The sequence below is a fragment of the Nannochloropsis gaditana genome, assembly GCF_000240725.1.
Source record: "Nannochloropsis gaditana CCMP526 unplaced genomic scaffold scaffold003, whole genome shotgun sequence".
NCBI classification, from domain to species: domain Eukaryota; class Eustigmatophyceae; order Eustigmatales; family Monodopsidaceae; genus Microchloropsis; species Microchloropsis gaditana.
Window position 1 is genome coordinate 75,957 of NW_005803950.1, and position 26,189 is coordinate 102,145.

At 52.6% G+C, this 26,189-nt stretch overlaps 1 protein-coding gene across 1 annotated transcript; it reads right to left on the bottom strand.

Annotated features, from left to right (window-relative positions):
* Positions 1-23,467: 23,467 nt before the first annotated feature.
* NGA_2012000 (methyltransferase) lies at positions 23,468-24,663 on the bottom strand (the record flags this gene model as incomplete). Its single annotated transcript, XM_005856320.1, has 1 exon — positions 23,468-24,663. A coding segment is annotated over one exon (1,185 nt), but the record flags the coding sequence as incomplete, so codon positions are not given.
* Positions 24,664-26,189: the final 1,526 nt, after the last annotated feature.

The window sequence follows — 26,189 nt, forward strand, 5'->3', positions numbered from 1 at the left end:
ATATATCAGTCTCGATATTTGAGTGACTAACCACCCTGGTAGCAGCTGTTGTCATTCGTTGCCCCGTTGACGCGGACATTCAATCTGGGGGCGTTTCCCCTGGCTTTTTTCTGCCTTTGTTTCACGTAAGATCCTAATAATATAATATGCTTTCTCCATACCAGGACAAAAATTTTCTGCATCGCTTGATATACTACTTCTTCTAGAGCACAGGATACAATTCCTCGATCTGTATTCCTTATTTCTCTCCCTCATATAGCATTTTTTTCCCCTCTTCCATAGAGCACTCAATTTAGGCTGCTCGTGTTTTCGGCTACTTTTTTCAATCCTTCAGGCCTCTTCATCAGTACGCGTACATGTAGCATATGCCGTGCCGACCCTTCAGGGTAGACCTGCTGATGCCTGTTCCTTTTGAACCAGCATTTCCTCCTTTGCTTCCTCCGTCAAGTCTTCATCCTGGTCCCTCAAGATATCCTCCTCAATCTGAAGGAGGGTCCTTTCTTGCTGCACGTAGCTCTTGAATGCATCGACGTTGTCCATTTGTGTCCGGACCCTGGAAGCGTGGCGGATGATTTGCTTGAACGCGGACACCTCATGCAAAGTCTTGGCCGTGGACCGGGCCCCGCCACGGCAAAGGGCGGGAAGCATGTCAAAGAAAATGGAGGAGTAGACAAGGTTTATTTCGTATTTGAAACGCTTGCTCATATAGGCGCGCATGTCGGCCACAGTGGCGTTGCGGTCAAGGGGGCGACCAGTCTTCCCTTCGACCCAGTCAGCCAGGGAAGACATGGGCAAGCCCGTCGACTCATTGGTGACAAAGTAACGAACGGCCGTCCCTTTGGCCGAGGTGGGGATATGCCGCATGTGCCGGACCACGAACTTTGCCGCGGCGTCCGCTGAGATGACGTAGAGGACATGATTGCCCATCTCTGTGGAGGGGAAGAGGCCGGAGTCCTGAATGCACTGCATAAACCGAACGAGGACCAGGTCTTTCGCGTAGGCGGTGCCGAAGCGACCCTTCATGTTCGGCGTGATGAACGGGAGCCGATAGATGAAGCAGCGAAGATTGTAGTGCCGGGCAGCAAACTGTAAAATGTCCTCCGCCTTTCGCTTCACGTCGAAGTACGGCACAGGCCGCAGGATATCTCGATCCTGGCGTTCAGCGTTTTCGATCGCCGTGAGCGAGGAAGAGGACAGATAGTGGATCGAGGCTCCCGTTTTGCGAGCCATGGCGATCACGTTCATCAGCCCGGAGATATTGGTAGGCACCAAGTCCGCGTCCATCGCCCATTTCAGCGAACCACCCGAGTGCACGATGGTGTCGACAGAGGCCGCTAATTCGTCGTAGGCGGGACCTTTCATGCCAAAATCCTTCTTGGACACGTCTCCAGTCACGGGTATGATGTGCTTGGCAAAAGAATCTTTCCACAAGGCTAGTTCACGCATGCTGCGCTCGATTTTGATAAGCCCGCCTTCAGTAGTTGCCCAAGGTCCCACACAGTACACCGTCCTCGCACCACCCTTGATCAAGTAGCGGAGCACGTGTGCACCATTCAAATACTCAGCGCCAAAAAGCAGGACGGAGGAAGCTCGCAGGCTGTTCAGTCGCAAAAGCTTGGCGGGTGGAATATGCTTGATGCTGTCCGCGCGTTCAAAGCGGGAGGAAATCATGCTGTTCATCTCAGCCTTGCTGTGAAGGACGTGCAAGTCCGCCCCCTGGTCTGCGCTGGACGCATCAGCTTTCCCGTTGCCCCCGCTACGGGCCTGGAGCTTGAAGATCATCTTGGCCACGTCTTCCAGGGTCATGTCGGGCGACATCTTCACAGCGTCCATCTCCACGTTGAAATGCTTCTTCATTCGCCCGCCCAGCTCCACGAAGCCCAGGGAGTCAAGGCCCAAGGCCGTCAGCTGGGCTGTGACCAGGACGGTCGTCACGCCGGTGATGGAGCGGATTTCGTCGGCCAGGAAGGCAGCGATCTCCTTGGCGCTCATGAAGCTGTTGGAAGCAGCCACCGCACCCAGCGAGATGGCCTCGCCGAGCTGGTGCGACCATGCCGCCTGAGAGGGGAACATGTCGCGGGTCTGCTCCTTGAAGAACATCGTGACGATCGGATTCATCCCCACCATCAGGCCCGTCTCGAGCATCTCCATGGCCCTGGTGGAGCTCATAAACTCCATGCCCACTTTAAGTTGGAACTTCCGGGCGCTTAGGTTGTTTTTGAGGATGCCGACGTCCGAGAGCGAGGCCATGTTGAAGGCGGCGGCCGCCAAGCCCTGGGAACGGCGATAGCGCATGAGGGCATCCAGGTAGGCATTGGACGCGGAGTAGGAGGCCATGCCGGGCCCGCCTATAAGAGCGGCGATGGAAGAGACACAGACGAAGTTCTCCAAGTGCATGTCCAGGCTATTTTCGTGCAGGAACCAGGCTCCACGTGCCTTGCAATCCGCCACTTCCACGTAGTTCTCGGGTTTCATCTCTGGGAGGAGCACATCCACGCTAACGCCGGCTACATGGAAGATGGACTTAGTGGGCGGGGACATGGCCTTTGCCTTGGCGCACAGGGCTTTCACATCCTCTTCCTTGCCTGTATCGGTCGTCACGACCTCAAGCGTGACGCCCGGGTTCTTGGTCAGGTCTGAGAAGGATGCTTTGACCTTCTCAGTGTTGGCGGACCGGGTGGTGATAAGGAAATGCTTGGCGCCATGGTCGAACGCGTAGCGCACCATCGCCGACCCAAAGCCTCCTGCCCCCCCCGTGATCAAATAGGTGGCATTTTCGTGGAAAATGTTCTGCGGCTTTTCTACGACCACGGGAAGGGGCTCGTAGCGGGCTGTCTTGCCCTTGTCCACCTTGGTGTAGTTGGTCAGGACAATTTTCCCGACGTGTTTACCCGTCTTCATCAGGTCCAGCGCCTCCTGCATCTTGTCCATGGGGAAGACTTGCGTGGGGATGAGGTCGTAGTTGCCAGCCTCGAAGTTTTTCCCCACCTCGATGGCCACTTCTGTTGCGAGCGTTGGGTTGTCGAGCACCATGCGGTCCATGTCGATGGCGAAGAAGGAGATGTTCTTTCGGAAAGCCAGCAGGTCCAAGCCGTTGTTGTCGAAGATGTCCATCTTTCCGATCTCCAGGAACCGCCCCGAGGAGCGCAGCGCCTGGATGCCCAACCGTTGGTGCTTGCCCGCCAGAGAGTTGAGGATGACGTCCACACCCTTACCGTCGGTCTCGCGCATAAGGTCATCGAACCATTCCGTGCTGCGGGAGTTGAAGACGTGAGTCACCCCCATGTCCCGCACGAGCTGGCGCTTCTCCTCCGAACCCGCGGTGGCATAGATGGTGGCGCCTACATGCTTGGCGATCGAGATCGCTGCGTGCCCTATTCCACCCGCGGCTGAGTGGATGAGAACCGTTTCCCCCTTGCGGATACGCGCCAGATTGATAAGAGCGTGGTGTGACGTGTTGTACACCGACTGAATGGAAGCGGCGTCTTCGAAGCTCATTTTGAGCCCACCAAAGGGCACGACGCGGTAGGCCGGCGCATTCAGACGGTTTGTCAGGCAGCGGGGCTCGTTCAGCAGCACCTTGTCGCCTACCTTGAGGTTCTTCACGCCCGACCCGACCGCTGTCACGACTCCAGATGCCTCCAAGCCCAAGTTCTTGCCGTAGAAGGAAGCCTCGTACGATTTCTCGGGAAGCAAGGAGAGAGCGATCATCACGTCCCGGAAGTTCAAGGCCGCGGCGTAGACATCCACGGTGACTTCGTCCGCCTTTGGCGCCGGGAGTTCCTGCAGACGGAATTTAGCACCAATCTTGCCGGGCGTCGTCTGCTTCTCCACGTCGGCGAAGAAAGAGACTTTCGTGTTGTTGGCCAGGACGGAGTCAGACCGCGCCGCTGCCTTGTCGACTGTGTTGAAGCGCGGCACCAGAACCTCGCCGGCCTCTGACACGGCGTACGTCATCTCAGCCGCGTTTGCCAGCACCAGCTGAGCTAACGGGCCAAGCCCTGTCTCAGTATCTGCTAGATCGACATGCTTTGTAGCCACGCCATTGAGCTCAGACTTAAGGACGGTAGAAAAACCTTGAATTACACCTTGTGCCGGCTTAATTTCTCCCATATAGACTCCATTTGTCACGAGCCACAAGCTGCTAGGCTTCTCCGTGCATTTCAGGAGGGCCTGCGCCAATTTGAGCAAACGACCAAAGGCGGCCTCCCCGACCTGAGATCGATCATTCAGGCCCGCCAAGAAGACGACACCCTTGAACGGCAAAGCCCCTAAGCCTTCTTCAACGGCGGTGCTACTGTCCGTTGTGATATCCGAGAAGTCGGACTCCTCACAGGAGGAATCCGAACCCACAAGACCGTTGATGGCTGACTCGTACTCCTCCACCGAGGAGGAATCGGTAAGAGACCCCCCTTCTCCTACCACGATCACCTCGGCCACGCAGGCTGAATTCAGAGCCCCAATGCGACGGCGCAAGTCAGTGCCAGCCTGAAGATGGTCCGCGACCACCAGGTAGCGACCCGCCTGCACCGTTGGCAGTCCTTTAATAGTGCCCACAAGTAAGGAGTCAGCAGCGAGGGTCTTGAAACCCCCCGAAAGAGCGAGTGCATCGGTCCATTCATCCCGGGCATTCTTGACTTGATCCTTGACGTCCGCAAAAGGCAAAGCTGCGGTCGAGACCTGTGATACCAGCGTCACCCACAGGGGAACGTCGATCAAGCCCCTGACGAACACTTGCGCGCTGGGGGCCAGGAAAGGCGCCAGGTACAAGATGGCGTTAGACGGAGCCTTGGCCGATTTCCCCTCCGCAAAAGCCGCAGAGCCAGTGCGAATCCATTCATTTAGCACCACTGCATCAAATGTGATATCCTTCAGCTCCTTTTCCGGTTTCTCGCTCATGAGAACGCGGCGAAGGAGGACATTGGGGGCGCGTTTGGCGATTTTATTGGCCAGCGACATGAGAAGGCCAGCGTTGAAGGAGCCCACGAAGACTTCCACTGTGACGCAGGTCGGAAGCTCCAGGAGGGACAAGGCCTCAAATACGGTGTGTACGCGCTCCTCCGCCAGCTCGAGGATACGGAAGACATAATTCTTGCCTAACACCTCTTGGTTTGCTAGGATGAGCTCTTTGAGGGCTGCAGCCACGCGGGCAGCTTCCGAGACCTGGAAAGTGGATGTGGCAATCAGCTCCCCGACATCCTCGCCTGTGAGCTCCAGAGGCTTCTCCTCCTCATTCGTGGCGAGGGAATCCGACGCTACGCTCACGCTGGGCTTAATCTTGGCGGCGATTGCCTGAGCCAAACCCACTCCAATCTCATCGAGACCGCCAGCCTTGGGGAATGCTGGTGCCGCAGAGGAGACTCGAGAAGGCGTGCCCTCGCGCTCGATCGCCTCACGCACCTGCTGAGAGAGCGGAGGCTTGACCGGTCCACGAGGCTTGCGGCCGTTCGTAGAAGCGGCAACATCGGCAGCAGCAGCCGCTACCGCTTCAGGACTCAAGACGCCTGTGGCTTCCAGCTCTTTCACCAGGAAAGACGTCAGATCCTCGTTTTTGGCGGCCGTCCAGGTGGAATCATCAGTGGCGGCGGCAGGTGCCGCTTCAATGGCGAGGGGAGCCTTCGCAAAGGCAGCATCGTATGGCTGCCAGAGGAGGTTGCAAAGCTTGTAGTTGTCGATGATCGAGCCAATGATGGAGAAGAAGCCTTGGATGTACATGATGAGCGTTCCCAAACTGTCGTAGACAGCAAAGTCGCCAATTTTCTGCTTCCGCCCGATCACCATGCGGCTCTTGTCCGGAATTAGGTGCACGTAGAGCTCGTCCGTGGCAGGCTGGCGCAGGAAATGGCCCGCATCAAAGCCCCCCGCGTAGTAGACGGCAGAATCGTCGGCCAGCATGAGCAAGGGGTGGATGACCGAGTCCAAAAACTCGACGCCGAACACCCCTCCGGTCTGCACCCATCGTCGATTGTCATACTTGATCTTAGCGAGGATTGTCTTATCCGCAGGATCCAGATGTGCGGATTGGATGAGCTGAAAGCCATTCAGCCACTCCATGACACCCTCCACGCAATGATGCCCATAGAAGGCCTCCTTAGAGACGTGCTTGCAGTCAGAGTGCAGATCAAGGAGTTCCTTGAGGCCCGCCTCTCCGATGTCTTGCAGCTTCAACCCGCCCATGATCCCGTAGGCCTCAGGCTTGAAACCCTTGTATATGGAGCCGTCCTTCTCCAGGAGCTTGGACTTGATCGCCAAGCCGGTGCAATGCGTCACGTAGACCGGATCCTCATCTGCCTTGTCGCGGATAGGCGCCGAGCGGACCTCGAAGGAACGAATGTCATCCTTGACATCGCTAAAGGTGAGGCCAATCATGGAGGGGATCTCACCCTTGGAAGCGACAGGGATGCGGCACATGGCCTTGAATTCCACGTTGGCGAGGGTCACGGGGTAGGTACGCGATGCCTCCAGCGCCATCTCCACAAAGAACATCCCGGGAAGGATAGTCTTCCCGCCCATGCGATGACCGAGCATGCCCTTGAACGTGCGGTCCGACACCTCCACCAAGAAGGCTCCGTCGAAGAACCGTTGCTTTCCAGCCACAGGTCCGTCGTGAAACTGCCCAAAGCGCATGTCGAAGCGCATGGTCGGCAGAATTTCATAGAAGGCTTTCTTTATGAATGGATGCTTGGGCATGTCTTCTTCAAAACAATAGTTCATAGCCGCATACCAGGGCTCGAGGTCTAACTCGGCCCCGCGCTCGAACAGGTTGCCAAGCGCCTCCAAGAAACGCAGCGCGCACGGGGCCCCTTTTTTCAGCGTGGGAAAAACTGCGGCATTCTTACCGGTGGCGCCAAGCACTTGCTTAATGGGCGAAACAAGGGTTTGGTGCGGACCGATCTCGAGCACAACGTCTGGTACTGTGTCCCCCGCGAAAGCCGTCTCCAAGGCTTTCTGGAAAAGGACCGGGTAGCGCACGTTCTTACACCAGTACTCGGTGTCCACGTCCGTTTCAACTTTCCCCGTGACGGTGGAGATGAAAGGCAGACTCCAGCCCGTTTCTCCACGCTTATCCAGGAACGAGAGCCGCTTTTTGATCGACTCTAGAACAGGGATCATGCGGGACGAGTGGAAGGCGATGTTTCCTTGCACAAAGGTCAACGCCGTTCCCTCGGGGAAGAGGCCTTTTATCTCATTCAGCCGGGCTTCAGAAGAGGCCAGCACCACGGACTCGGGCGAGTTCACGCAAGCAACTTCTATGTCGTCCTGACCAGAGATGTATTCCAGCACCCGCTCGTGAGGCACGCCCACCACCATGAGACGGCCGCAACCCGCCATTTTCTGCTGCTCCTGAGAGCGGTGGTACACAATTAGGACAGCCTCCTCCAAGGTAAGCAATCCTGCAGCGTAGGCTGCGGCCACTTCTCCGGCCGAGTGGCCCGTGACAACATCTGGGAATGCCCGGAAGAACTTGAGGAGTTCGAACAGGCCGACCTGGACAATGAAGGAGATGGGCTGAGCGTAGACGGTGTCCCGCATTTCCTCGGCGGAGAGGGTCTCTGCCTTCTCAAGGATAGACCACCCGGCAAGCCCCTTGAAGATCTTGTCGACAGCCTCCACCGACTCTTTGTAGACGGGGAAAGCCATCAGCGACTTCCCCACCCCGGGCCACTGAGAACCCTGCCCCGTGAAGACGTAGGCGACTTGCATCTTCCGGCCCTCTCCGGCAGGCTGGACGTTGCCCGAAGCAGCGAAGGTGCTCAGCGACTGCTGCAAGTTCTCCAACGAGGAGGCAATAAAAGCCTTGCGAAACTTGAAACGGGTGCGGTTAACCCACATGGTCCCGCACAAGTCTCTTAGGGCAAGTGTGTCCTTCTTCTCCCCCACGTAGGCGGCCATCCGCTCCGCAAAAAGCTTCAAGTGGGCCAAGCTCACGGCCGACAGCGGCAGAATGTAATTGGAAGGCAAATCGGTAGCCGCGGGGGGCAACGCGGCAGCCGGCTTGACCATCGATCCGACCGGTCCCCGATATTCTTCGAGGATGACGTGGCCGTAAGACCCGCCGATCCCGAAGGAGGAAATCCCGGCAACAACCGGCTCGCCGCCTTCAGGGAAAGGCTCGATCTCTTGCTGGACGCGCATGTTGTTGGCGTCCCAGTCGAAGTCCGTGCGGGGCTTGGTCACACCGGCTGTGGGCAAATACACTCGGTGCTTCATCATCTGCACGATCTTAATCACGGAGAAGATACCCGCCGCCACCTCGGCGTGACCAATGTTGGATTTGATCGAGGCGATACGGATTGGATTCGTCTCCAAGTCGTGCGACTCCCCGAACACGGAGCCCACTGCGTCCACTTCTATCACGTCGCCCACGGCGGTCCCTGTGGCATGGCATTCCATATAGTTGAGGCGTCTGTAAGGGATGCCGGCCGAGGAAAAGGCACGCATGTACATGTTTCGCATGCCATTCGGGCACGGCTGCTCGTACACACGCCCGGCACCGTCCAGCGAATTGTCAGCAGCTCCTGCGCTGGCAGCAACAGCCCGAGCCAGTTTGACCAAGACGCGGTTACCCAGCCTCTCGGCGTCGGACATTCGGCGCAAAACGACACAGCCCATTCCCTCCGCCCGGAAAAAACCCTTGGGTCCGTCTTCGTCGAAAGGGTGGCAAGCCGGACCTTGCACCAGCACCCCGCACGCTTGGAGGGAGAGGTGGAAGTCTTTCTCGCTCAAGTAGTTGATGCCTACGACGACGGCGGTGTCGCAATCGCCGAGCGAGAGGGCATTGGCAGCCAAGGCCATGGCGACCAAAGATGACGAGCACGCTGTCTCCAAGGTCACGCTGGGGCCATGCGTGCCAAGGAAGTACGATACTGAAAACATGGACATGGAAAAAACAAGAGGATGATATGTAAAATTAGCGTGAGCGCACGAAAAATTGTTTAGGCCAGGAGGATCAAGTCTCGCGGACGATCCCACCACTGTACGTACCGTGATCAGCGATAGAGCTCATGGCGGAACTGCGCAAGAAAGTCTCGTCGGGGGCATCGACAGAAGGCAAAAATGGGCAGTAGCCGGCAACGAATACACCAGTCCTCGTCTTAAAGATCTCGTGTAGAGGAATACCCGCATCCTCAAGACCTTCGTACGCAGCCTGTTTAGTAAAATTGATCGAGTAAATTAATCGAATAAGATTAATTGAGAGGTACTTACGAGAGGGGCGGAGGTAGCCACAGGTTTGAATCACCGAGCCATGGCCTCATCCCTCCACGCCCTTTCATCCCTCCACGCCGTTTCATATCAATTCCTTCTTCTCTTCCCGCCTCCCGGCCCCCTTGCGCCGTCGCCTACGAACCTGGAGGGCAGCAAGCTGATGTACGTGCATGGTCTTGGTGAGCTTTCCCTGAATGTTGAACATGTGAGCGTCGTATGCGAGGACCTCTTCCATGGTGAACGCCATAGCCTCCTTGGACTTAAGCTTCCAGGGGTGCTCGTCCACTTCATCCACATCTGTAGCATGGTATCGGCCTCCGGCAACAGTATCAACAGAAAGCTATTGTGGTGGGGACAAAAAATGTGCGTGAGGTGAATAACACGATTCTAGCAACTCGTTCGCGCAGACACATCCTGATGCAACCGTCCGTGCTCTAGAGGTATGCGCGTTGACAAACAACACAAAGTCTGACAAATGACCGTGGTATTGCTCCGAGAGCTCCATTATTCATATAAAGCATGGATAATAGGTGTAAGTTTCACGCTTGCAGGCAAAGGACTTGTGGCTTTGTGGTTACCCCCAATCCTGCATGTCCGCGATACGATCTTTTCCCGGCTGAATTATTCTCGTAATTTGACTGCTACAAAACCTTTTTCTTACCTGACGCTTGTCCTTGATGACCTGAAAGAGTTCCTCGCGACTCTTTACGTTAGCCGGAAGCGTAATGGCTGTACCAATGAGGGCTAATGGTACAGGTGCAGCCTCCATCTGCAAACTGGAACAGTCGTCCGCAAAGTCTCTCACCTGATGACGGGGATGGACAAGAGTGAGCCAGATCTGGAAAAATATACACAAAGAGGCACAAGGGGCAAGAACAGACAAAAATTGTAAGCATCCTACACGAAAAAATGAGCCACACATGAAATAGATTCTGATGAGCTCGGATGGCACGATATAATCCTGGTAATGATACTCTGTAGCTTTCGGTGATCCGTCGGCTTTGCTCGTTCACATGCCGCGCGGGATCTTCGAGAATTGCCTTGCGCGGGCGACTTCTTGCCCCGGAAAAACTGTTAACATCACACAAAACGACAACGCTACGGCAATACACGCCATGGCACCAGTCGACAAACAGCCCACTACGTTACGTTCAATTCTCGTTCGTAAAGCACGCTTGTCTGAATCCGAATCAGGAGTGCGTCCAGCCTCGACAACACCCCGCATCCTTTTCCGCTGGGCGTTCCCGGGCGTTTCGGACGTAACTCGATCACGTCATGGAACAGTCGGCCATGACCACGACAACACCCCGATGCGTGGCCAACCGGCCCAAGTCGTCGCCTGGCACGGCGCTGGTGCCTATTTGGTGAACGGAGAGGGCACTCTCTGGTCTTATTGGGTGGTTTTTAGAATACGAACGCATACGTGTTTTTGTTGACGCCACAGAGCGCTTTCTCTATGAATGATCGGGAACAACGGGCTTATCGAGTGCTCCGCATTTACTCTTGGCGCAAAGATGTCCTGAATACAGACTTTTGTTTTTTACATGAAAACATCTTCCAGCACATATGTTGTTTTTATTTAAAATTATCGTATGCCTGTCATGCGACTTTCTGTCTCTGGTACCGATTGTCGGCTTGCATCACTCTGGATGTTCCGAGCCCCTGATGATATTGTGCCCATAAATCACTCACAATGACAGCGTTTGGATCTTACGTCGGCGCTCATGAACACCGAAGGGAATGTCCGACATGCAAATGGAGAAGAAAAAGGTGTAGTCTCCGTGGGGATCCGGCATACGTTGGAATGGCATGTGGAAGCTTACATGGTGCCAGCAGGCAAGAAGGGAGAGTTTCGGAACATTTTGCAGGGAATAGCGGGTAAAACAGAAAGCGGACAACTCACAGCGATCATGGGGCCCTCGGGTTGTGGCAAAACCACGTTGTTGGAGTGTATCTCCTTGCGAAATCGGCGCTTCGACGGTGCCGTGCATTTTGACGGGAGAGCACCGGGAGGAGACGCCTTCACCGTGTCAGTACTCGTCCACCAGAAGGAATTGCTTTTCGGATTTATGACACCCCGAGAATATCTTACATTTCACGGTCTGGCCCGCATGGAGCATACCCACACGCGGGCCCAGATCGATCAACGCATCCAGGAAGTATTATCGGACATGAAACTAGAAAAATGTGCTGATACCTTAGTTGGCGGGACGGATCCCTTTTTCCAGAAGAAAGGTCTTTCCGGAGGTGAGAGAAAGCGCCTTGCCATCGCGTACGAGATGCTGCTCGCGCCCAGCATGATCTTTTTGGACGAACCCTCCTCAGGACTCGACTCCGTCATGTCCGAGTCCATCTTCCAGTCCTTGAAAGACCTGGCGGACGGAGGTCGGATTGTGCTGGCCTCCGTTCATTGTCCCTCCTCCGAAGCATGCCAGCTCTTCAGCCATCTCATGCTCTTGACGTACGATGGCCGCGTTGCCTACCACGGACCCACACTGCAGGGTATCGGGTATTTCTCTGCGCTCAAGTACTTTTGTCCCGAGCACTATAACCCTGCCGACTTCTATTTGAAGTTGATCTCGTTTACGCCGGGTGCGGAGGCGGAAGGAGAGGTACAACGCATGGACCTTTTGAACGACGCGTTTCAAAAGTCGGACATGCGGCTGATGAAGCCTTTGCCGACTGACAACAAGCACCGGGGTCTGGCAGGTGTGCATGGCATCAAGGCCAGCACATTCACCTTTCTCAAGCTTAACTTCTGGCGTGCGACACTACGTTTACGCCGGGACAAAACCTTCGTCGTCCTATGGGGGATCATCTCGTTCATCGTAGGGCTCCTACTGGGCATCATCTACCTCCAGCAAGCCCCTGCCTCGTGGAGGAACCTGCTTGGCCTGCTATTCTCCCTGGTCGTGGCCGACATCTTCATGGGGTCTCTAGGGGTCATCATGCGCTTCCCGTCGGAATGGGCCATCATCGTGCGGGAGTGCTACTCGGGAGTGAACGCCGTGGGGCCCTACCTGTTCGCGTCGTTTTGGGGCATCCTGCCCATGGCGTACGGCCCCTTCCTGCTGGTGACGGTCATGTATTGGATGACGGGAATGGACCCAAATTTCGTCGCTTACTTGAAATTTGCAGGTATTTACCTGAGCTTCGACATTGCCTGCTTGGAGCTAGGGCAGTTCGTGTCCTCCTTGTCTGGAAACCCCATGGTTGGCATGACCATCCTTCCCGCTTTCGTCGCTCCGATGATCATGTTTTCTGGCGTGCTGTACCAAAAAAGTACGGTTCCAGTCTGGCTTTCGTGGATGCATCACGTATCCCTCATCAACTATTCTTTTTCTGCCCTGATGGCGGAGCAAATTCATATTCTCCCCGAGAACCAAGCCAACCTTCTGGCGGCTTTCATCGATCTGAACAAGAACTCAGCTGGCCTTAACGTCCTTTATCTATGGATAATGAGCGCAGCATTGCTCCTGCTCACTTACTTTACATTGACTGTGCGCCTGAGGAATGCCACTGCCAGCTAGACTCGTGAACGTCGCTCAAGGTTGGGGTTGAAGGAACGACTGCTGGATGTATCGTTGATTGCTTTACTGCGGTCTAGTGAAGATTCTTTCCGGGGGCCAGGAAGCTGTCTTTTTGTAATACAGAAAATACGTAGCCATGGACTCTGTGGAATGTAATAGCAGCGAAATTTTGCTTTCGCTCATTGTCTCCCTCCGCACATGCGACCGTGGAGAAGGTGCCTACTATGAAATGTGCCCTTCGAAAAAAGGCACATGTCACAAACCGCCTAAGACGACTTGGCGAAGAGCCTGACATCTCTGGAAATTTTGGATAAAATGCGAGGAAAGCAAATACGTGTGAAATGCGTGCTAACGATTGGATACATTCGCTCCTTAATCACGACGGTGCCTCCTCCAAGGGCCTATATTTTTTTTCCCGATAGCGCGAAATTCATCTCAATCATGCAGTCAAAGTTCAAAATCTCGACAACTCGCACTTTTCTTACTAGTTAAATAAACAACTTTTTTTCGTCACGTCAGTCTCAGCCGTTTCAAAACTTGCTGCCCGGAATACTTTCACGCGACCTACCGATTAAATCATCTGATACGAGAGTAATTTCATCTTCTCTTTCTCCATTCTTCATACTAATGAAGAATGCAGAAGCCAACAACAGGATGTACCAATGTGCACCACGCCGTACATGTGGCTAATGTTGTCTCGTTTAACATGTTACTGTGCTACTGCTTCACTTTTATCTTTCGCGACAGTTCCTTTGCCTTGGCATCCCCCTCTTGCTTCGTATCCATACTTTCCATAGGATTAATCGACTCCTCAGGTGCAGGCAGTGATTTGATATAGCTTTCGTTGTATTCTGCGCAATCGGCACTGCACAAGACGAAGGCGGTATGCTGGGCTTCGGGGTAGCCCAAGGCCTCAAATCTCGGATTATGTGCGACGATAGAAGCTTGTTCCGGTTTGTGATCATAACAGAACGAGCTGGGACACGCGATGCATCGGAAGATGACACCCCCCGCCGCCGAGGCGTTCCGGTCGCAGTCGCCACAACGATGCTGGGGGCAGATCCAATGAGCGGGAAGATCCTTGCTCTTTCCCATGCCCAGACAGGCAAAGTGATATGCAGAGGGACAATGCGAGCACGTGACAATTTCTCCTCCATCCCAGCAATTTGCGCACTGATCATCGTGAAAGTAATCTCGCCCTGCCGTCAACACGAAGCGCTTTTTGTCCTGGAAGGCCACTGCGCTCCCTTTTCCTTTCAACTCTCGGTTGAACACGGATGACTCTCCCTCTGCGAGGTCATAAAAGTTCTCTTTGAGTATCGGTACGGAAGAACCATACCCCGACGCTTGGCCATCTACCATGGTGATCCGCTGCAGGCGATTTCTCTTCTCCTTCTGTGTCGCCCATTCCGCCGAGATGTCTCGTAAGGAAGTGATTGGGCGAGAGATTTCGTCGTACGTCACCCCTTGCAAGACGCGCGTGCTGGTCAGCTCCTTGGTTGCATCGAACGTGGCAGCATCTTTCTTTGCACTCGTTATCTGAACATTACCAGTTTTCCTCAGGAGCGGACCCCCCGCATCGAGGATGTCCTCGTCCCTGCTACCCACCAGCCCCCGGGATCGATCAATAAGGGCATCCATGCTCTCGTCGTCCAGCAACTGATTCCCAACCAAATTCGCCACCGCGTCCCCTCCGAATGTAAGGTGACCAATAATGCTGGATGCATCCAAATCGTCCGGGAGCGAGTCTCCGTGCTCTTGGCACCCGTCTTTTTCCTCCATACCCCTTGCACTCCTGCTTGCTGCTCCCAGCTTGCCCGCCAGCGAGTCCCGGTTGACGTGCTCGGCGAGGTAAAGCTTCTTTTCGGCATGCTCTAGGACGCGCTCCTCAATGGTCCCGTAGGAAACGAGGCGATAAACATGCACGACCTTCATCTGCCCGATCCGATGGACTCGTGCCATGGCCTGAAGGTCCGGCTGATGGGGTTGGGAGAAAAGCAAAGTGCATCCAAGGGTGAGTACGTGTCCCAAAGCGCAATGCTTGGGCAAAGTTTCTCAATCTTATCCACCTACGGAAAAAAATACTTAATTTTACCTGAGGGTTCCAGTCAGAGTCGAATAAAATCACTGTATCAGCCGTCTGCAAATTCACTCCAAGGCCTCCGGCCCGCGTCGTCATCAAGAATGCGAAGAGGGGGCTGTCCGGGGCATTAAATGCATCAATATTGATGATTCGACGAATGCGATTGGTGTGTCCGTCCAGCCTTGTGTAACGATACCCTCGCCCACGCAGGAAATCATCCAAGATGTCTAGCACGTGCCTCCACTGCGAAAAGATAACACAGCGGTGTCCATTCCGATGCAATTTCGCGAGCAAGCGATCAAGCGTCTGCAATTTTCCAGATGCCTCCACCAACTCATCAATGCTCGCTTCTGTGTCTCCCTCTGCACCGCGGAATAAAAAAGGGTGAGACGACGCCTTTCGGAGCTGCATCATCAACATTTGCAAGCGTTTCCAGTCTGTCGAATTGGTCGCAAGGTGCGTTGTCTCCTTTTGTTGAGTGGTAGCGTCCAAACGAGCCACCACGTCCGCATCCTTGAGCAAGAGAAGCTTATAGTAAAATAGCTGCATGTCGGACAGAGGGCAGTAGACTTTCGTCTCAACACGGGGGGGCAGGCCCTTCTCAGCCTCCACCTTGAGCCGTCGAAGCATGAAGACTTTCAGGAGGGTATGCGCCTTTCGCAACCGCCCCTCGTCCACGGCCTGATGCATCCAGTCGAAGCTCCCGTCGAAGATGTTCCTCGAGTCCTCGTCGAACACATCCGGTACCAGGAAATTCAGCAAGGCCCAGAGCTCGTGGAGGTTGTTCTGGAGGGGGGTGCCCGTCAGCAGGAGGGTGCTCCCGCGATGGATCTTGCGTACGGCCTGAGAAATTCCTGTCATTTCCGACTTGAGCATGTGCCCTTCGTCCAGTACGAGGGTCGACCAATGGATGCTGTGGATTAGGGCGTGCCGGCAGACCGGGTTCTTCACCATGTCGTAGGTTGTCACACACACGTCGTAGTCCCCGCGGGGCAGCATTTCTTTGCATTGCCGCTTCCGCTCCTCGATATTCGACGTGTGGAGCTGCACAACCCGTAGCTGTGGGCACCAGCGTCTTGCCTCCTGCATCCAGCTGGATATCACTGAGAGAGGGCAGACCACCAGGGCCGCCCCCTTTATGCCCTGCTCAAAGCGAAGGTACGCGAGGAAGGCTAAGGTTTGAAGTGTCTTGCCTAGGCCCATTTCATCCCCCAGGATCATGGGCACGCCGTGATAGTGCCGGTCAATCAAAAAATTGAGTCCCTTCAATTGATACTCGCGGAGGCGCGTGCCCACAATGGAGGCCGGCTGTCGGCTCAGTACAGGTGCGCCTTCCTCGGCTCGAGCCCCTTCCTCTCTTTCAGCTCCAGGACTTGGACTAGACTTTCCTTGTAGATGCATCGGCTGGTCTGCAGCGTGCATGATACGTACCGCAACCCTGTCGCTGACAAAAGGGCGCAAGGCCTCGAGGTGGCGACGAAGGAAAGGATCGCGGCGGGCGTCAGTAACAGCCTTCTGAGCGAGCACCTGTGCGTTGCGATCCTGCAAGAACTTTGACGTTTGATTGACCACTCGAGAACGGATGACTGACCCTTTCTTTTTCACCGGCAAATTTGTAGGAGAAGGTCTGCTGTGGGCAACGTGTAAGGCAGTGTCATAGACGTAGCGTTCACCTTTGACGGCATAAGTGTTCGCTTTTTTGACTTGAAATCCTTGAATAGTGACTGTCACCTGCTTGATCTTCCGTTTCCCACGGCCGTACTCCTCCTCTGGTTCTGATTCATCATTTTCATCTGAAACCTCCTCCGCGGGGCTCCCGTTCTTGCGAGAATGCGTCGCTACAACGAAGTCTGGTAATTGCTTTATGTTCCTCTTGCGATCTGAAGTAATGACTTCAATGTCTACATCACTGCAATTCTTCTCGTCAAGGATCTTGACATCATCGCATCCCTTTTGACTCTCCGATTTGATGTAGCCATCATCGCTCTCGCCACTCGACGAACTGGGATCAACTGTGATGATCGACGGTGTGGACGGCGACATAGCACGATCCATATTCGCTGCTGCATTTTTTGGGGTAGGGGTAGTGCCTCCGGGGGTTGAGGACGATGATACTCTCGTTTGCCCCATGGTACATGGAACGACAACGGACGGGCTTTTCTGTGTCGATGAAACAAGAAGGGGCGGCGAAATGAGTAATTTTTGATCAACTATGCAAGAAAAAATTGGAAACGTGCAGAGCACAGGGTCATTGGCTTTCATACTCACTGTCATGGCGGGTGCAATCTTTGCATGCCTGCCCTCCTGTCCAGGTGTCACGTGGAAGCACTCGTGCTGATCGTGACTAAGCCGACCAGCACGTACCGTCACCCATCTATTATTCTTTGTTCCATGACAGACAAATTGAGAGCGCACAGCGTCCGAGTGCCCTTCAAGGTACACTTGTGAAATCAAGAATGTCATGTTCACGCCGGTGACACTGCCCTTCCTATGCTCTACATTTCGTGCATCCAAATCAGGGTCCTTGCCGAATGGAGGCAGCTGCCACGCACTTGTGTTCCTCGTCGGTTAACCTCCCCAGCCCAGCAAGCAACCTCCTCTCTCCATTCGCCTTTGCCAAGCCCCACCCCTAAAATAAAAACGTCATGGCATCATCAGCACCAGTTTGTACCGAATTCTGACCGATAGCTTATTTTCTTTCCTGTGTCGTCTTCCTTTTTATATCAACAGCTTCCATACACAGGTGCCGAAGCGCGATATTGTATGAAACATTCAAACTTTTCTTTTATTTATCATTCACGCAGTGCTAAAGCATCTGACGAAAGTTCACATAGAGTTAATTTTGATGCTAACTTCCAGCAATATGCAAAACGACTTCACATACGCTTATACGCATTGACTGACATAATTCAGGCATTTTTTTTAGAAGTCCCATTAAAACATGTGACGGCAGAACTATTGCGCTTTAGCTCTTTTACTCACGATGAATCGCCGCAGCAGGAAGCATCTTGGAAAAGGGTGCGGCATCCTCCAAATTATTCATGATCCTGTTCCGGAGCAAGTGAAAAAGTGAAAAGGACGTCTAGCTGTACAACCCAATTACTCCAGCTTTCCCAGTGATACGTCGTATTTCATTCTGAGGAAGCCAGTTCATACAAGAGTGTTTGCGTTGACTTACCTCCGCGGGAGGGCCAAGAACGGCATGTTGACGAAGCGAGCATCCAAACCCACAATGTACTGGGGGCGATAGCGCTCTGCCGTGACGGCCCACAGCATCACCCGACCAACGTTCTCGGGCTGTCAAAGGATGGTTTGCGTCTCATAATGAGTGTAACGACTCCTAGAATTCTTTAATGTATTGTTTTCGTCTCCGTTACCTTCCACGTAAACCATTGACGGCCTGTGTACGCCTCCTCCGCGGCCTCCACCACATAGGGCTCCCCGTAGTCCTCCTGGACCGCGGGGGGCGCCGCTCGGAAGACAGCAAGGAGCTTCTCCTTGGGCGGCAAGGCACACCGGGTATCGTGCCAGGATGGGTTAATGACCGTGACCTGGATATTGAAATGCCGCATTTCTTGGCGGAGGGAATTGGACCAGGCCTCGGCCGCGTGTTTCGAGGCGCTGTAGCCTGTGGGAAGGAGAGATGCGGACCGAAAGGTAGGGCAGGGGGCAGAACAAGCGAGGTATAAGTTTAACCATCAGGCAAAGGATTACGATGGTGTCTGCAACATTACGCCCATCGATCGTCCAGGGACAGGAGTCTTACCGCCTTTCAAAGGGAGGCCGGGCAAGAGCCCGCTGGTCGAGTTGATGTTGATGATGCGGGCAGCTGCTGACCCCCCCCGGCCGTACCGTTTCAGCAGGGGCAACGCGGCTTTAGTCACCCGGATAGGACCGTAGTAGTTCACATCCATGTGGCTTTGAGTCGTGTGTTTGTGTGTATGTGCAAGGATATTAATATTTATCATAACTTTGTCTTGGCAAACAAAGCTTATGTACGGACGAGCTCTTGATACCTACACTTTAAAGTAGTCAAGGCTGCACCAATCGGTGGTGCCGTAATGCTCAAAGCCTGTGTCCAAAATTGACAGTTAAGGAATATTAGTGCGCTTCAGCGCAGAATCACTTTCATCCGCCCACGCCTGCTCGTGCTTCCTACCTGCGTTGTTCACAAGGGCGTACAAGCCCTCCTCAGGGTTCTCCCCATCCACCGTCGCGAATGCCGCACGTACTTGCTCCTCGTTCGTCACGTCAAGGATAAGGCCCTTCACGTTGGGGTTGTTTGAAAAAGGCGCCATGTCTGCCTCTCTGCGGACACAGGCATAGACCTTGGAACCAGTGGAATGTTACGAACAAATCAATGCAAGCCAAGAGAGGACAGATAGTAGTTTTTTGTGAAGCCTATGTATATCACGCATCAGAATACGCTTTCGATCACTCTTACCTTCCAACCCTGTGCTGCCAGAGCCATGGTAAGGTCCAAACCAAAACCGGAGCTACAGCCGGTGATGAGCACAGGCCCGCAGGGCTTACGAAATCCCTTGGCCGTGAAGAGATCGTAAAGGCCAAAGCCAAGCATAGTGAAAAAAGCCACCACGGGAATGAAGAGCCAAAATCCAAGCCAGTACAAGTAATATGTGATAATGTACACATATATGTTGCTGTGCAGAAAATTATTTAGCCGGCTAAGGAGCGGTTCATGCTTCTCTTCAGGCTTTGAGGGTGCTGAGGGAATGTCAACAGTGGTAGACATTATTTCAACCTGTCCAATAATGTGTTTTTCCAGAAATGTTTATTCGTACACGAGACTTTCGCATGAAGGTTGTAAGTTGCGGTTTTTGTGCGAAGAGGAACAGCCACGCTAACGCTGCTTTCTCTTTGAAGTTTGACAAAGTGCGACATTAGTCATTTCAACAAAACAGTACATGTCATAATTTCATCTATTACATACATACTACTGCTGTTTAAAATTTCAATCTATGAACTACACATAATTCTCGACTTTAGCTGGTACCCCGATGTCGCTCGCTCCTCGACCTCCCCCCGCCCAGGGCGATGGAGATATCGCATGAGATTTGTATTTTTAATTTATTTTTTGAATATTTAAGTATTCGGCCACGAAAATGTCAAGAAGTCGTCCTGTCACCATGAGGATGGATGTAAGACCTTTTAGTAATCTAAATTATAATCTAAATAATAATCTAAATAATGATCTACACAGATAAATTCCGGCACCCGCTACTTTTGAAAAAGCGGACATGAAAAGTTCATCAATTATGAGTGCAGTCCTCCTACATCCAAGTTTTATAGCATCGTTGAAGGACGCAGTCACCAATTAAAACATAAAAATGCCAAGAAAACGCAACCTAGCGACTTCAATAAAGCGCGTGGTAACTGCGGGTCTTTAAAATAAAATTATCTTCAGGACAAGGTATGATTTGCTTTCATCAATCATATTGGTTCATATTTCTGTGATGCATGTCCTTACATGATCCTTTTTTTCCTCCTTTGGTTGCGCTTCCGTGGCCCTATAGATTTTCACCAGCTGGTAGTGATGATGAGCGGTGGGGGACCTGCAATTCCAAGGCTCGCGGCTTTACGTCCTTGAAACGCGTTCCCCAGCTGAAGATCGTGTTGTACAGCCTGCTCGGTGGCGTCGGATGTATACATCAATAGGTTATCAACTTAACCTAAAATCTCACTTGAAGTTTTTACCTGCGCGGCAGGAGCAGGAGCGGGGACATGAGGAAACGGCCATCGATACCCACAACGACGTAAGGGCGCAACTTCTCCGCCGTCACCGCGTGGACCAGGGCGTGAGTCACATTTTCCGCTTTCCACATGATGGGATTCCTAGCATGTGGGAGAAGGACATGAGGACGAGCAACGAATACAGAAATAGGATGCGTTTCCGAATGAATAACCTTTATTCGTATTACGCGAGTGGAAAAAAACTGCGATGCTGCTCCCGCCAATCCTTCCACGACCTACCGCAACGCCTTACTGCTCTCCATCACTTTGTTGTAGTATTGTCGTCCGTATTCCTCCTGCAAAGGAAGCATCGAATGAATGAATAATGACACGGAATCAAAACTCCGGCACAACAGCAAGATCGCAAGGGATTCTCAGAGTCCCCCGTTTCCAGCCCCTTCCCCCCCCAAAAGGAAAGGCTCACGCCAACGAACCTGCACTCTCAAAGGGAGGCGGGCGAAGACATCGTGCTGGAAGTAGTCAATGTCGATCTCGTGCCAGCATGGACACACGGTGGCCGCCTCGATGCCCCACACGTTTGCCTCAAATGTCAAGGAGCTCATCCACGCGTCGCACGCATGCTTGGCCACGGCGTAACCTGGCAGGAAGACAAACAGAGATTGGTTTCAGCGCCAAATATACGAACAATGCATAAATCCATAACGAAGTCCATCGGGAGAAAAATGGGGTAGAAAGGTTTCGAGAATAAAAATCCAATCCATCGACCCGTCCTTCTTTCCCCAACGTACACGAAGCATTGGGCTGCCCTGGGACTATTCCGGCATTAGAATTCAACGTCACGATGCGTGGCTTGCATCTCGAAGCTTGACGAGTATATTTCTGTGGCGACATGCCGAAAAAAGAGAATTCGAAGAGAAGGTGAGAGGCAATGTCTATAAGCTTGCTCTCTGAGGAGAGGTGATGCTGCTCCATCACGCACATGTAGGGTCCCTTTTGTATTAAGAAGGGATACTTTAATTTTAAATATTGCATTGGAGAAACACACCCCTCCTCCTCAATCTGGCATGGACGGGTGACACGTCTCACCTTCAATAAAGGCAGGAAAGCCTTGGTAGCACGAATGAATGCATAAAGATTCACCTCCATGTGCCTGAGAAATTCAAAGAGGCAAAGTTGTGCAGTAAACGTCAGATGTGGTCTCGTTGGCTTCTCGTGCACTTCTTGGTGCTCCTACCCCCAACGGCTCCCACCCAACGAGAGGGAATTGATAAAGGGACGAAGAGTAGCTTCTGGAAGTTACTCGGGAGACGAAGATGACGTACATTTTGTAGTTGTCAATGGTCATCCACTCCACCAGTCCGTCTTTCCCTACCACGGTGTTGTTGTTGTTATTGACCAGGGCGTAAAGCCCCTCTGGGTATTGGGCAGCCAGTAACTCGGCGCATGCCTGAATCTCGTCGTCATTGCTCAGGTCCAGCTTGATTGGATCGATATTCATGGAGCCATTGGCAGGCTCTCTGTAACTTTTGACTCCTGTATCCGTCGAGCAAGCAGCAATCACCTGAGATGAGGATAGAAGAGGGGAAACCATGGGAGCTCTAATTTCAAAGAATGCCTACTGCGGCCGCACCTTCCAATGTCTTTCAGCTAGTGCCAGAGCTAAAGCCTTGCCGAAGCCTGTGTCACACCCTGTGACCAGCACGGGGCCACACGGCTGACGATAGCCTCTCGCGGTAATGAGGTCGTATACAGCCAGCAGAAGCGTACCGAAGAGTATGACAGGGGGCATAAACACCCAAAAGCCAAGCCAGAAACCATAAAAGACAATGTCTGTGATGTAATCGCGGTGGACGAAATCGTTCAATTTGCTAATAATGCTTTGTCGCGTCCGTCGAGGCCTGGTTGAGGGTAGAGACGTCGAAGCATGCGTCCCCCCTGAGTCATCTGAAGTAAGCATCCTATCGATGGGTAAGAAAACTACCATCAAATACGTTTCGCAATTCAACATGTTTATGAAGCCATATATAAGTCTCTGGGGACACGGACGAGCATCGCACCGTTTTCGTGCTAGCAGAGATTACCGCGACATACTTCCTCCCTCTCGCTGCCCTTCATGTGTCGGATGGCCGTTCGCGTCGCATCTTTTCAAAGCGTCCTACGCCAAAGATATGGTGTGACCACAATTTCATCGGAATGACGCATATAATTTACATGTTTTTTTTTTCACAAGAAAAGAGCTTGAAGATTTGCAGACGGTCGAGCGGGAAAGAGGCTGGCTGGGCGTCTTCGTCATTGTCGCTGTTCGTACCCTGTCAACATGAAGCATAATGCCTCGTCGAGGCAAACTCGGCACTGAATTTTACCATTCTGCCACCGTGCATTTGTTGGACGTAAGAGCGCCGTAACGGGTTCAACGACGCGCACATGCTGGCAGTGTGGAAGCATAGCTATGTGTTGCGGCTGCTGAAGGCAGGTGAGATGCGTACCACCCACCTACGTTCCGACACCCGAAGTTGTGGCAAAACAGGCTTGGATATTCATTCATGAGATAAAATCCATCGTTATTTAATAATTTTAAAAGATGATAATTGACATCATGTGAAAAAGGCACATTTTTTTTAAAAAAAGATGGGGAAAAACGCGCCTATTTCTGGAAAAACTAACTATTTCCTAATAGGCTTTTTTGGAGGGGCTTGCTTGATCATTGTAATTTCTTTCCGCACTTTGCCGCCTCGTGCTTTGAGCATCTAAATTACGAGTATCTGAACGATGCATCACAGTCTTTGTCTGCGTGACTAGGCTATGACGATACGAATATTCATTCATTCTATGCCCATGCAAACAACATTAACTACATCCAAAGCCACATTGCCAAAGATCTACTCCTTAGTCACCCCACCAACACGAAACCGTGAATGATCTCATGCAAGTGGTTGGCAAAGTCGCTTATACAAAAACTTCAGTGAAATAAGCCAATGGAAAAAAGAAGAGGGTCAGCCGCCGTGCCAACCACTCTTGAAAAAGCAACGCCCAACCCTCGCACAGGACGATGCTTCCAACAAGGACTATTATCCCCGCCCAAATCGGTAAGAAGAAGCCGCTTAAGAATCCTGCACCAAGATATAGCACAGCAATTACAAAACGAATGACGATCCGCATAACCTGCAAGAAGGGATGGGGAGGTATACGACCATAGCTGGCATCGTTGTCGCCAGGGAAATGATAGCGAATCTGGGAGAAGCCGGCGTTGGTCCAAAAGGCAATAGGATCTGAGATGAAGAGGTTGTACTCAGCCCCTTCGTCACGCAAGAACCTCATCCTTTTTTTCATGGGTGTAGCGTATTTGATTGCGGCATTCACCACATCGCATACCAATGAAGAGCCCGGTGCCGAGATGGCACGCACCCGTGCCAAGAGTGCCTTGGCTACAGGCAAGGGAAGATACGTCAGAATGCCTTCCATGATCCATACGGTGGGCAAAGCGGGATCAAAACCATTGTCGAACAGCGCTGTCTCCCATTTGTCTGTGATAATATCAGCAGATATGCAGACACGTCGAGCGCAGGTGAGGTCGGGCGGTCTTATTTGAGAGAGTCGGTTTTTTTTGAGAGCCATCACCTCTTCCCGATCCACTTCAAAAAAGAGGGTATTGGTGGGAAAGTCGAGCCGGAATGCCCTGCCGTCGAACCCACAGGCCATGTCTACAACCTGCAATTGCCGGGGCGGTTTCCCGCCGGAAGTACTTTGCGCGCAAAGGATCTGGGCTTCAAGCGACCGCCCTATGTGGTCATCGATGAATCGAGTGCGCACAGGAAAAAAGTTCGCCTCGCTGCGAGCATATGCAGCCTTGCTCATAAGCCAACTATCCTCAAGCGTCTCTTGCATACGTTGGAAAGCCCACCGCGCATCATCTTCTCCCATTATTGCTTTTGCCACAGGGTCATAGAAAAGAGGGGTTTTCTGTTCGACCTCCCGCATGCGATAGTATCCTACCCACAATGCCGTCAAACTAAGGCCCAGCTCAAGTGTGGGAGCGGCATTTTGGGCAGATACAGCTTCTCCTTTCTCAGGGTCCACAGCATCGAGATGTCGCTGTCCGTCCATTATACATGGTTCCTGGATATATCTGTTTGCGCACGGTGTGATATTGGATGTGCGGGTTATTTCCTTCACATCATGCAGTTAATTGTACGCGCTGACAACATTACTGGAGCAAAGCGCGGCTGTGCCGCTACTGTTACATAGTCGACTGGCCCTCGAGTGACGGCACTTTTGAGTTCCCTTCGCGGCCACTCATGGAGAAATATCAAATGCAGTAGTTCTACAGGGTGTGCTCAATAAGATAGCGCCAATTTCTCTTACATCTGCGTAATACACAAAAGTACGAACAGAACAAGCGGATACTCACGCGGTGAATTAGTATGTGCCTGGTAAACAGACGGTTGAAACACCGAGCCACCCGGAAATGGAATGATTATGGGGTGCCGTAGGCACCAAATTAAAGGAAAAGGGCATCTAACACTGTTACAAGACACTCGACCGATATTTCCATGATAAGATATGCACGCATGCGCACAGTTGTGACTAGTTCGTGTAGGAAGGTTCCGGGAACTTCGCAACCACGTCTGGGATTAATTTATGACGTTTTTCATGCCTGTATCAAACTTTACAGAAGTACTTCCCAATAATTATATGTGGCATTCAAGATAATCAACGGCTTGTGGGTTGGTGGATGTTTTTTCTCGCGGGTCAATGTACCTCGTCGTCTTTGCGTCGGACATACACCGGGTGGAGGAGTGAGCAGTACAGTGCTCGTGCTTCAGTGTTCACAGAAGGATGTCAAACCCCAACCAAAAGAATAAGAAATCTAAAAGCAGAGCAGCATGTCCAACCTGATGATGCCAGTGAGTCTAATCTTTGTATTTTTTGTTTCATTGTTACTTTTTGTGAGACGCATTTAAAAAATACACCATCGGCTTCACGGTAATTGGTCGCAAGTCACACTCAAATTGGGTGGGAGGCGACAAAGTCCGAGCAACCGGCGAGGGTCCAAGACTTCTTCGGTCAACTCATCCACGGGCCAGGGCAGATCTTGAGTCTGCACCATGGCCGCTGTTCCCTGTGGTAGAACGCAAAATTGGCACATTGGGAGGTGAAATTATTATCCGTTTGGAATATTTTCGCATGTGGTATAATGCTCATTGTCGCGGGGGCTCTTGGCCGCCTGGATCTGATTCAGTGGCGCACGGGCGGGGCACCCACCACTCCGAGGTCCCAGAGAGACTCCCCACTCGATCTTTTTGGATGTCAAAAAGAGGGAGTTGGGGGGCTCTTTCAAGCGTTCTTTAGGCGGGTATTGATGTGTAGGAATGGATGATAAGGCCGCTTTGCGATTGCGAACGACTGGAGGGACATTTTTTTCGTTGAGGAAGTGGTGTACGTGGAGTCCGAAGGACCGGGCTGGGGGCTCATAAGCGACGAGAAAGGCAAGAAAAGCAAAATCGAACTGAAACACGATGGAGAATAAAAGGCAATCGAAGTGCGTTATATGATTTTTCTCACCCACAACTTCACCCTGTTCCTTCCCTGGCTCTTTATGTCTGTCGCGCGAATGACAGAGATCTCAGGCGTAGGTTTTGCTCAGCTTCTGGGACAAA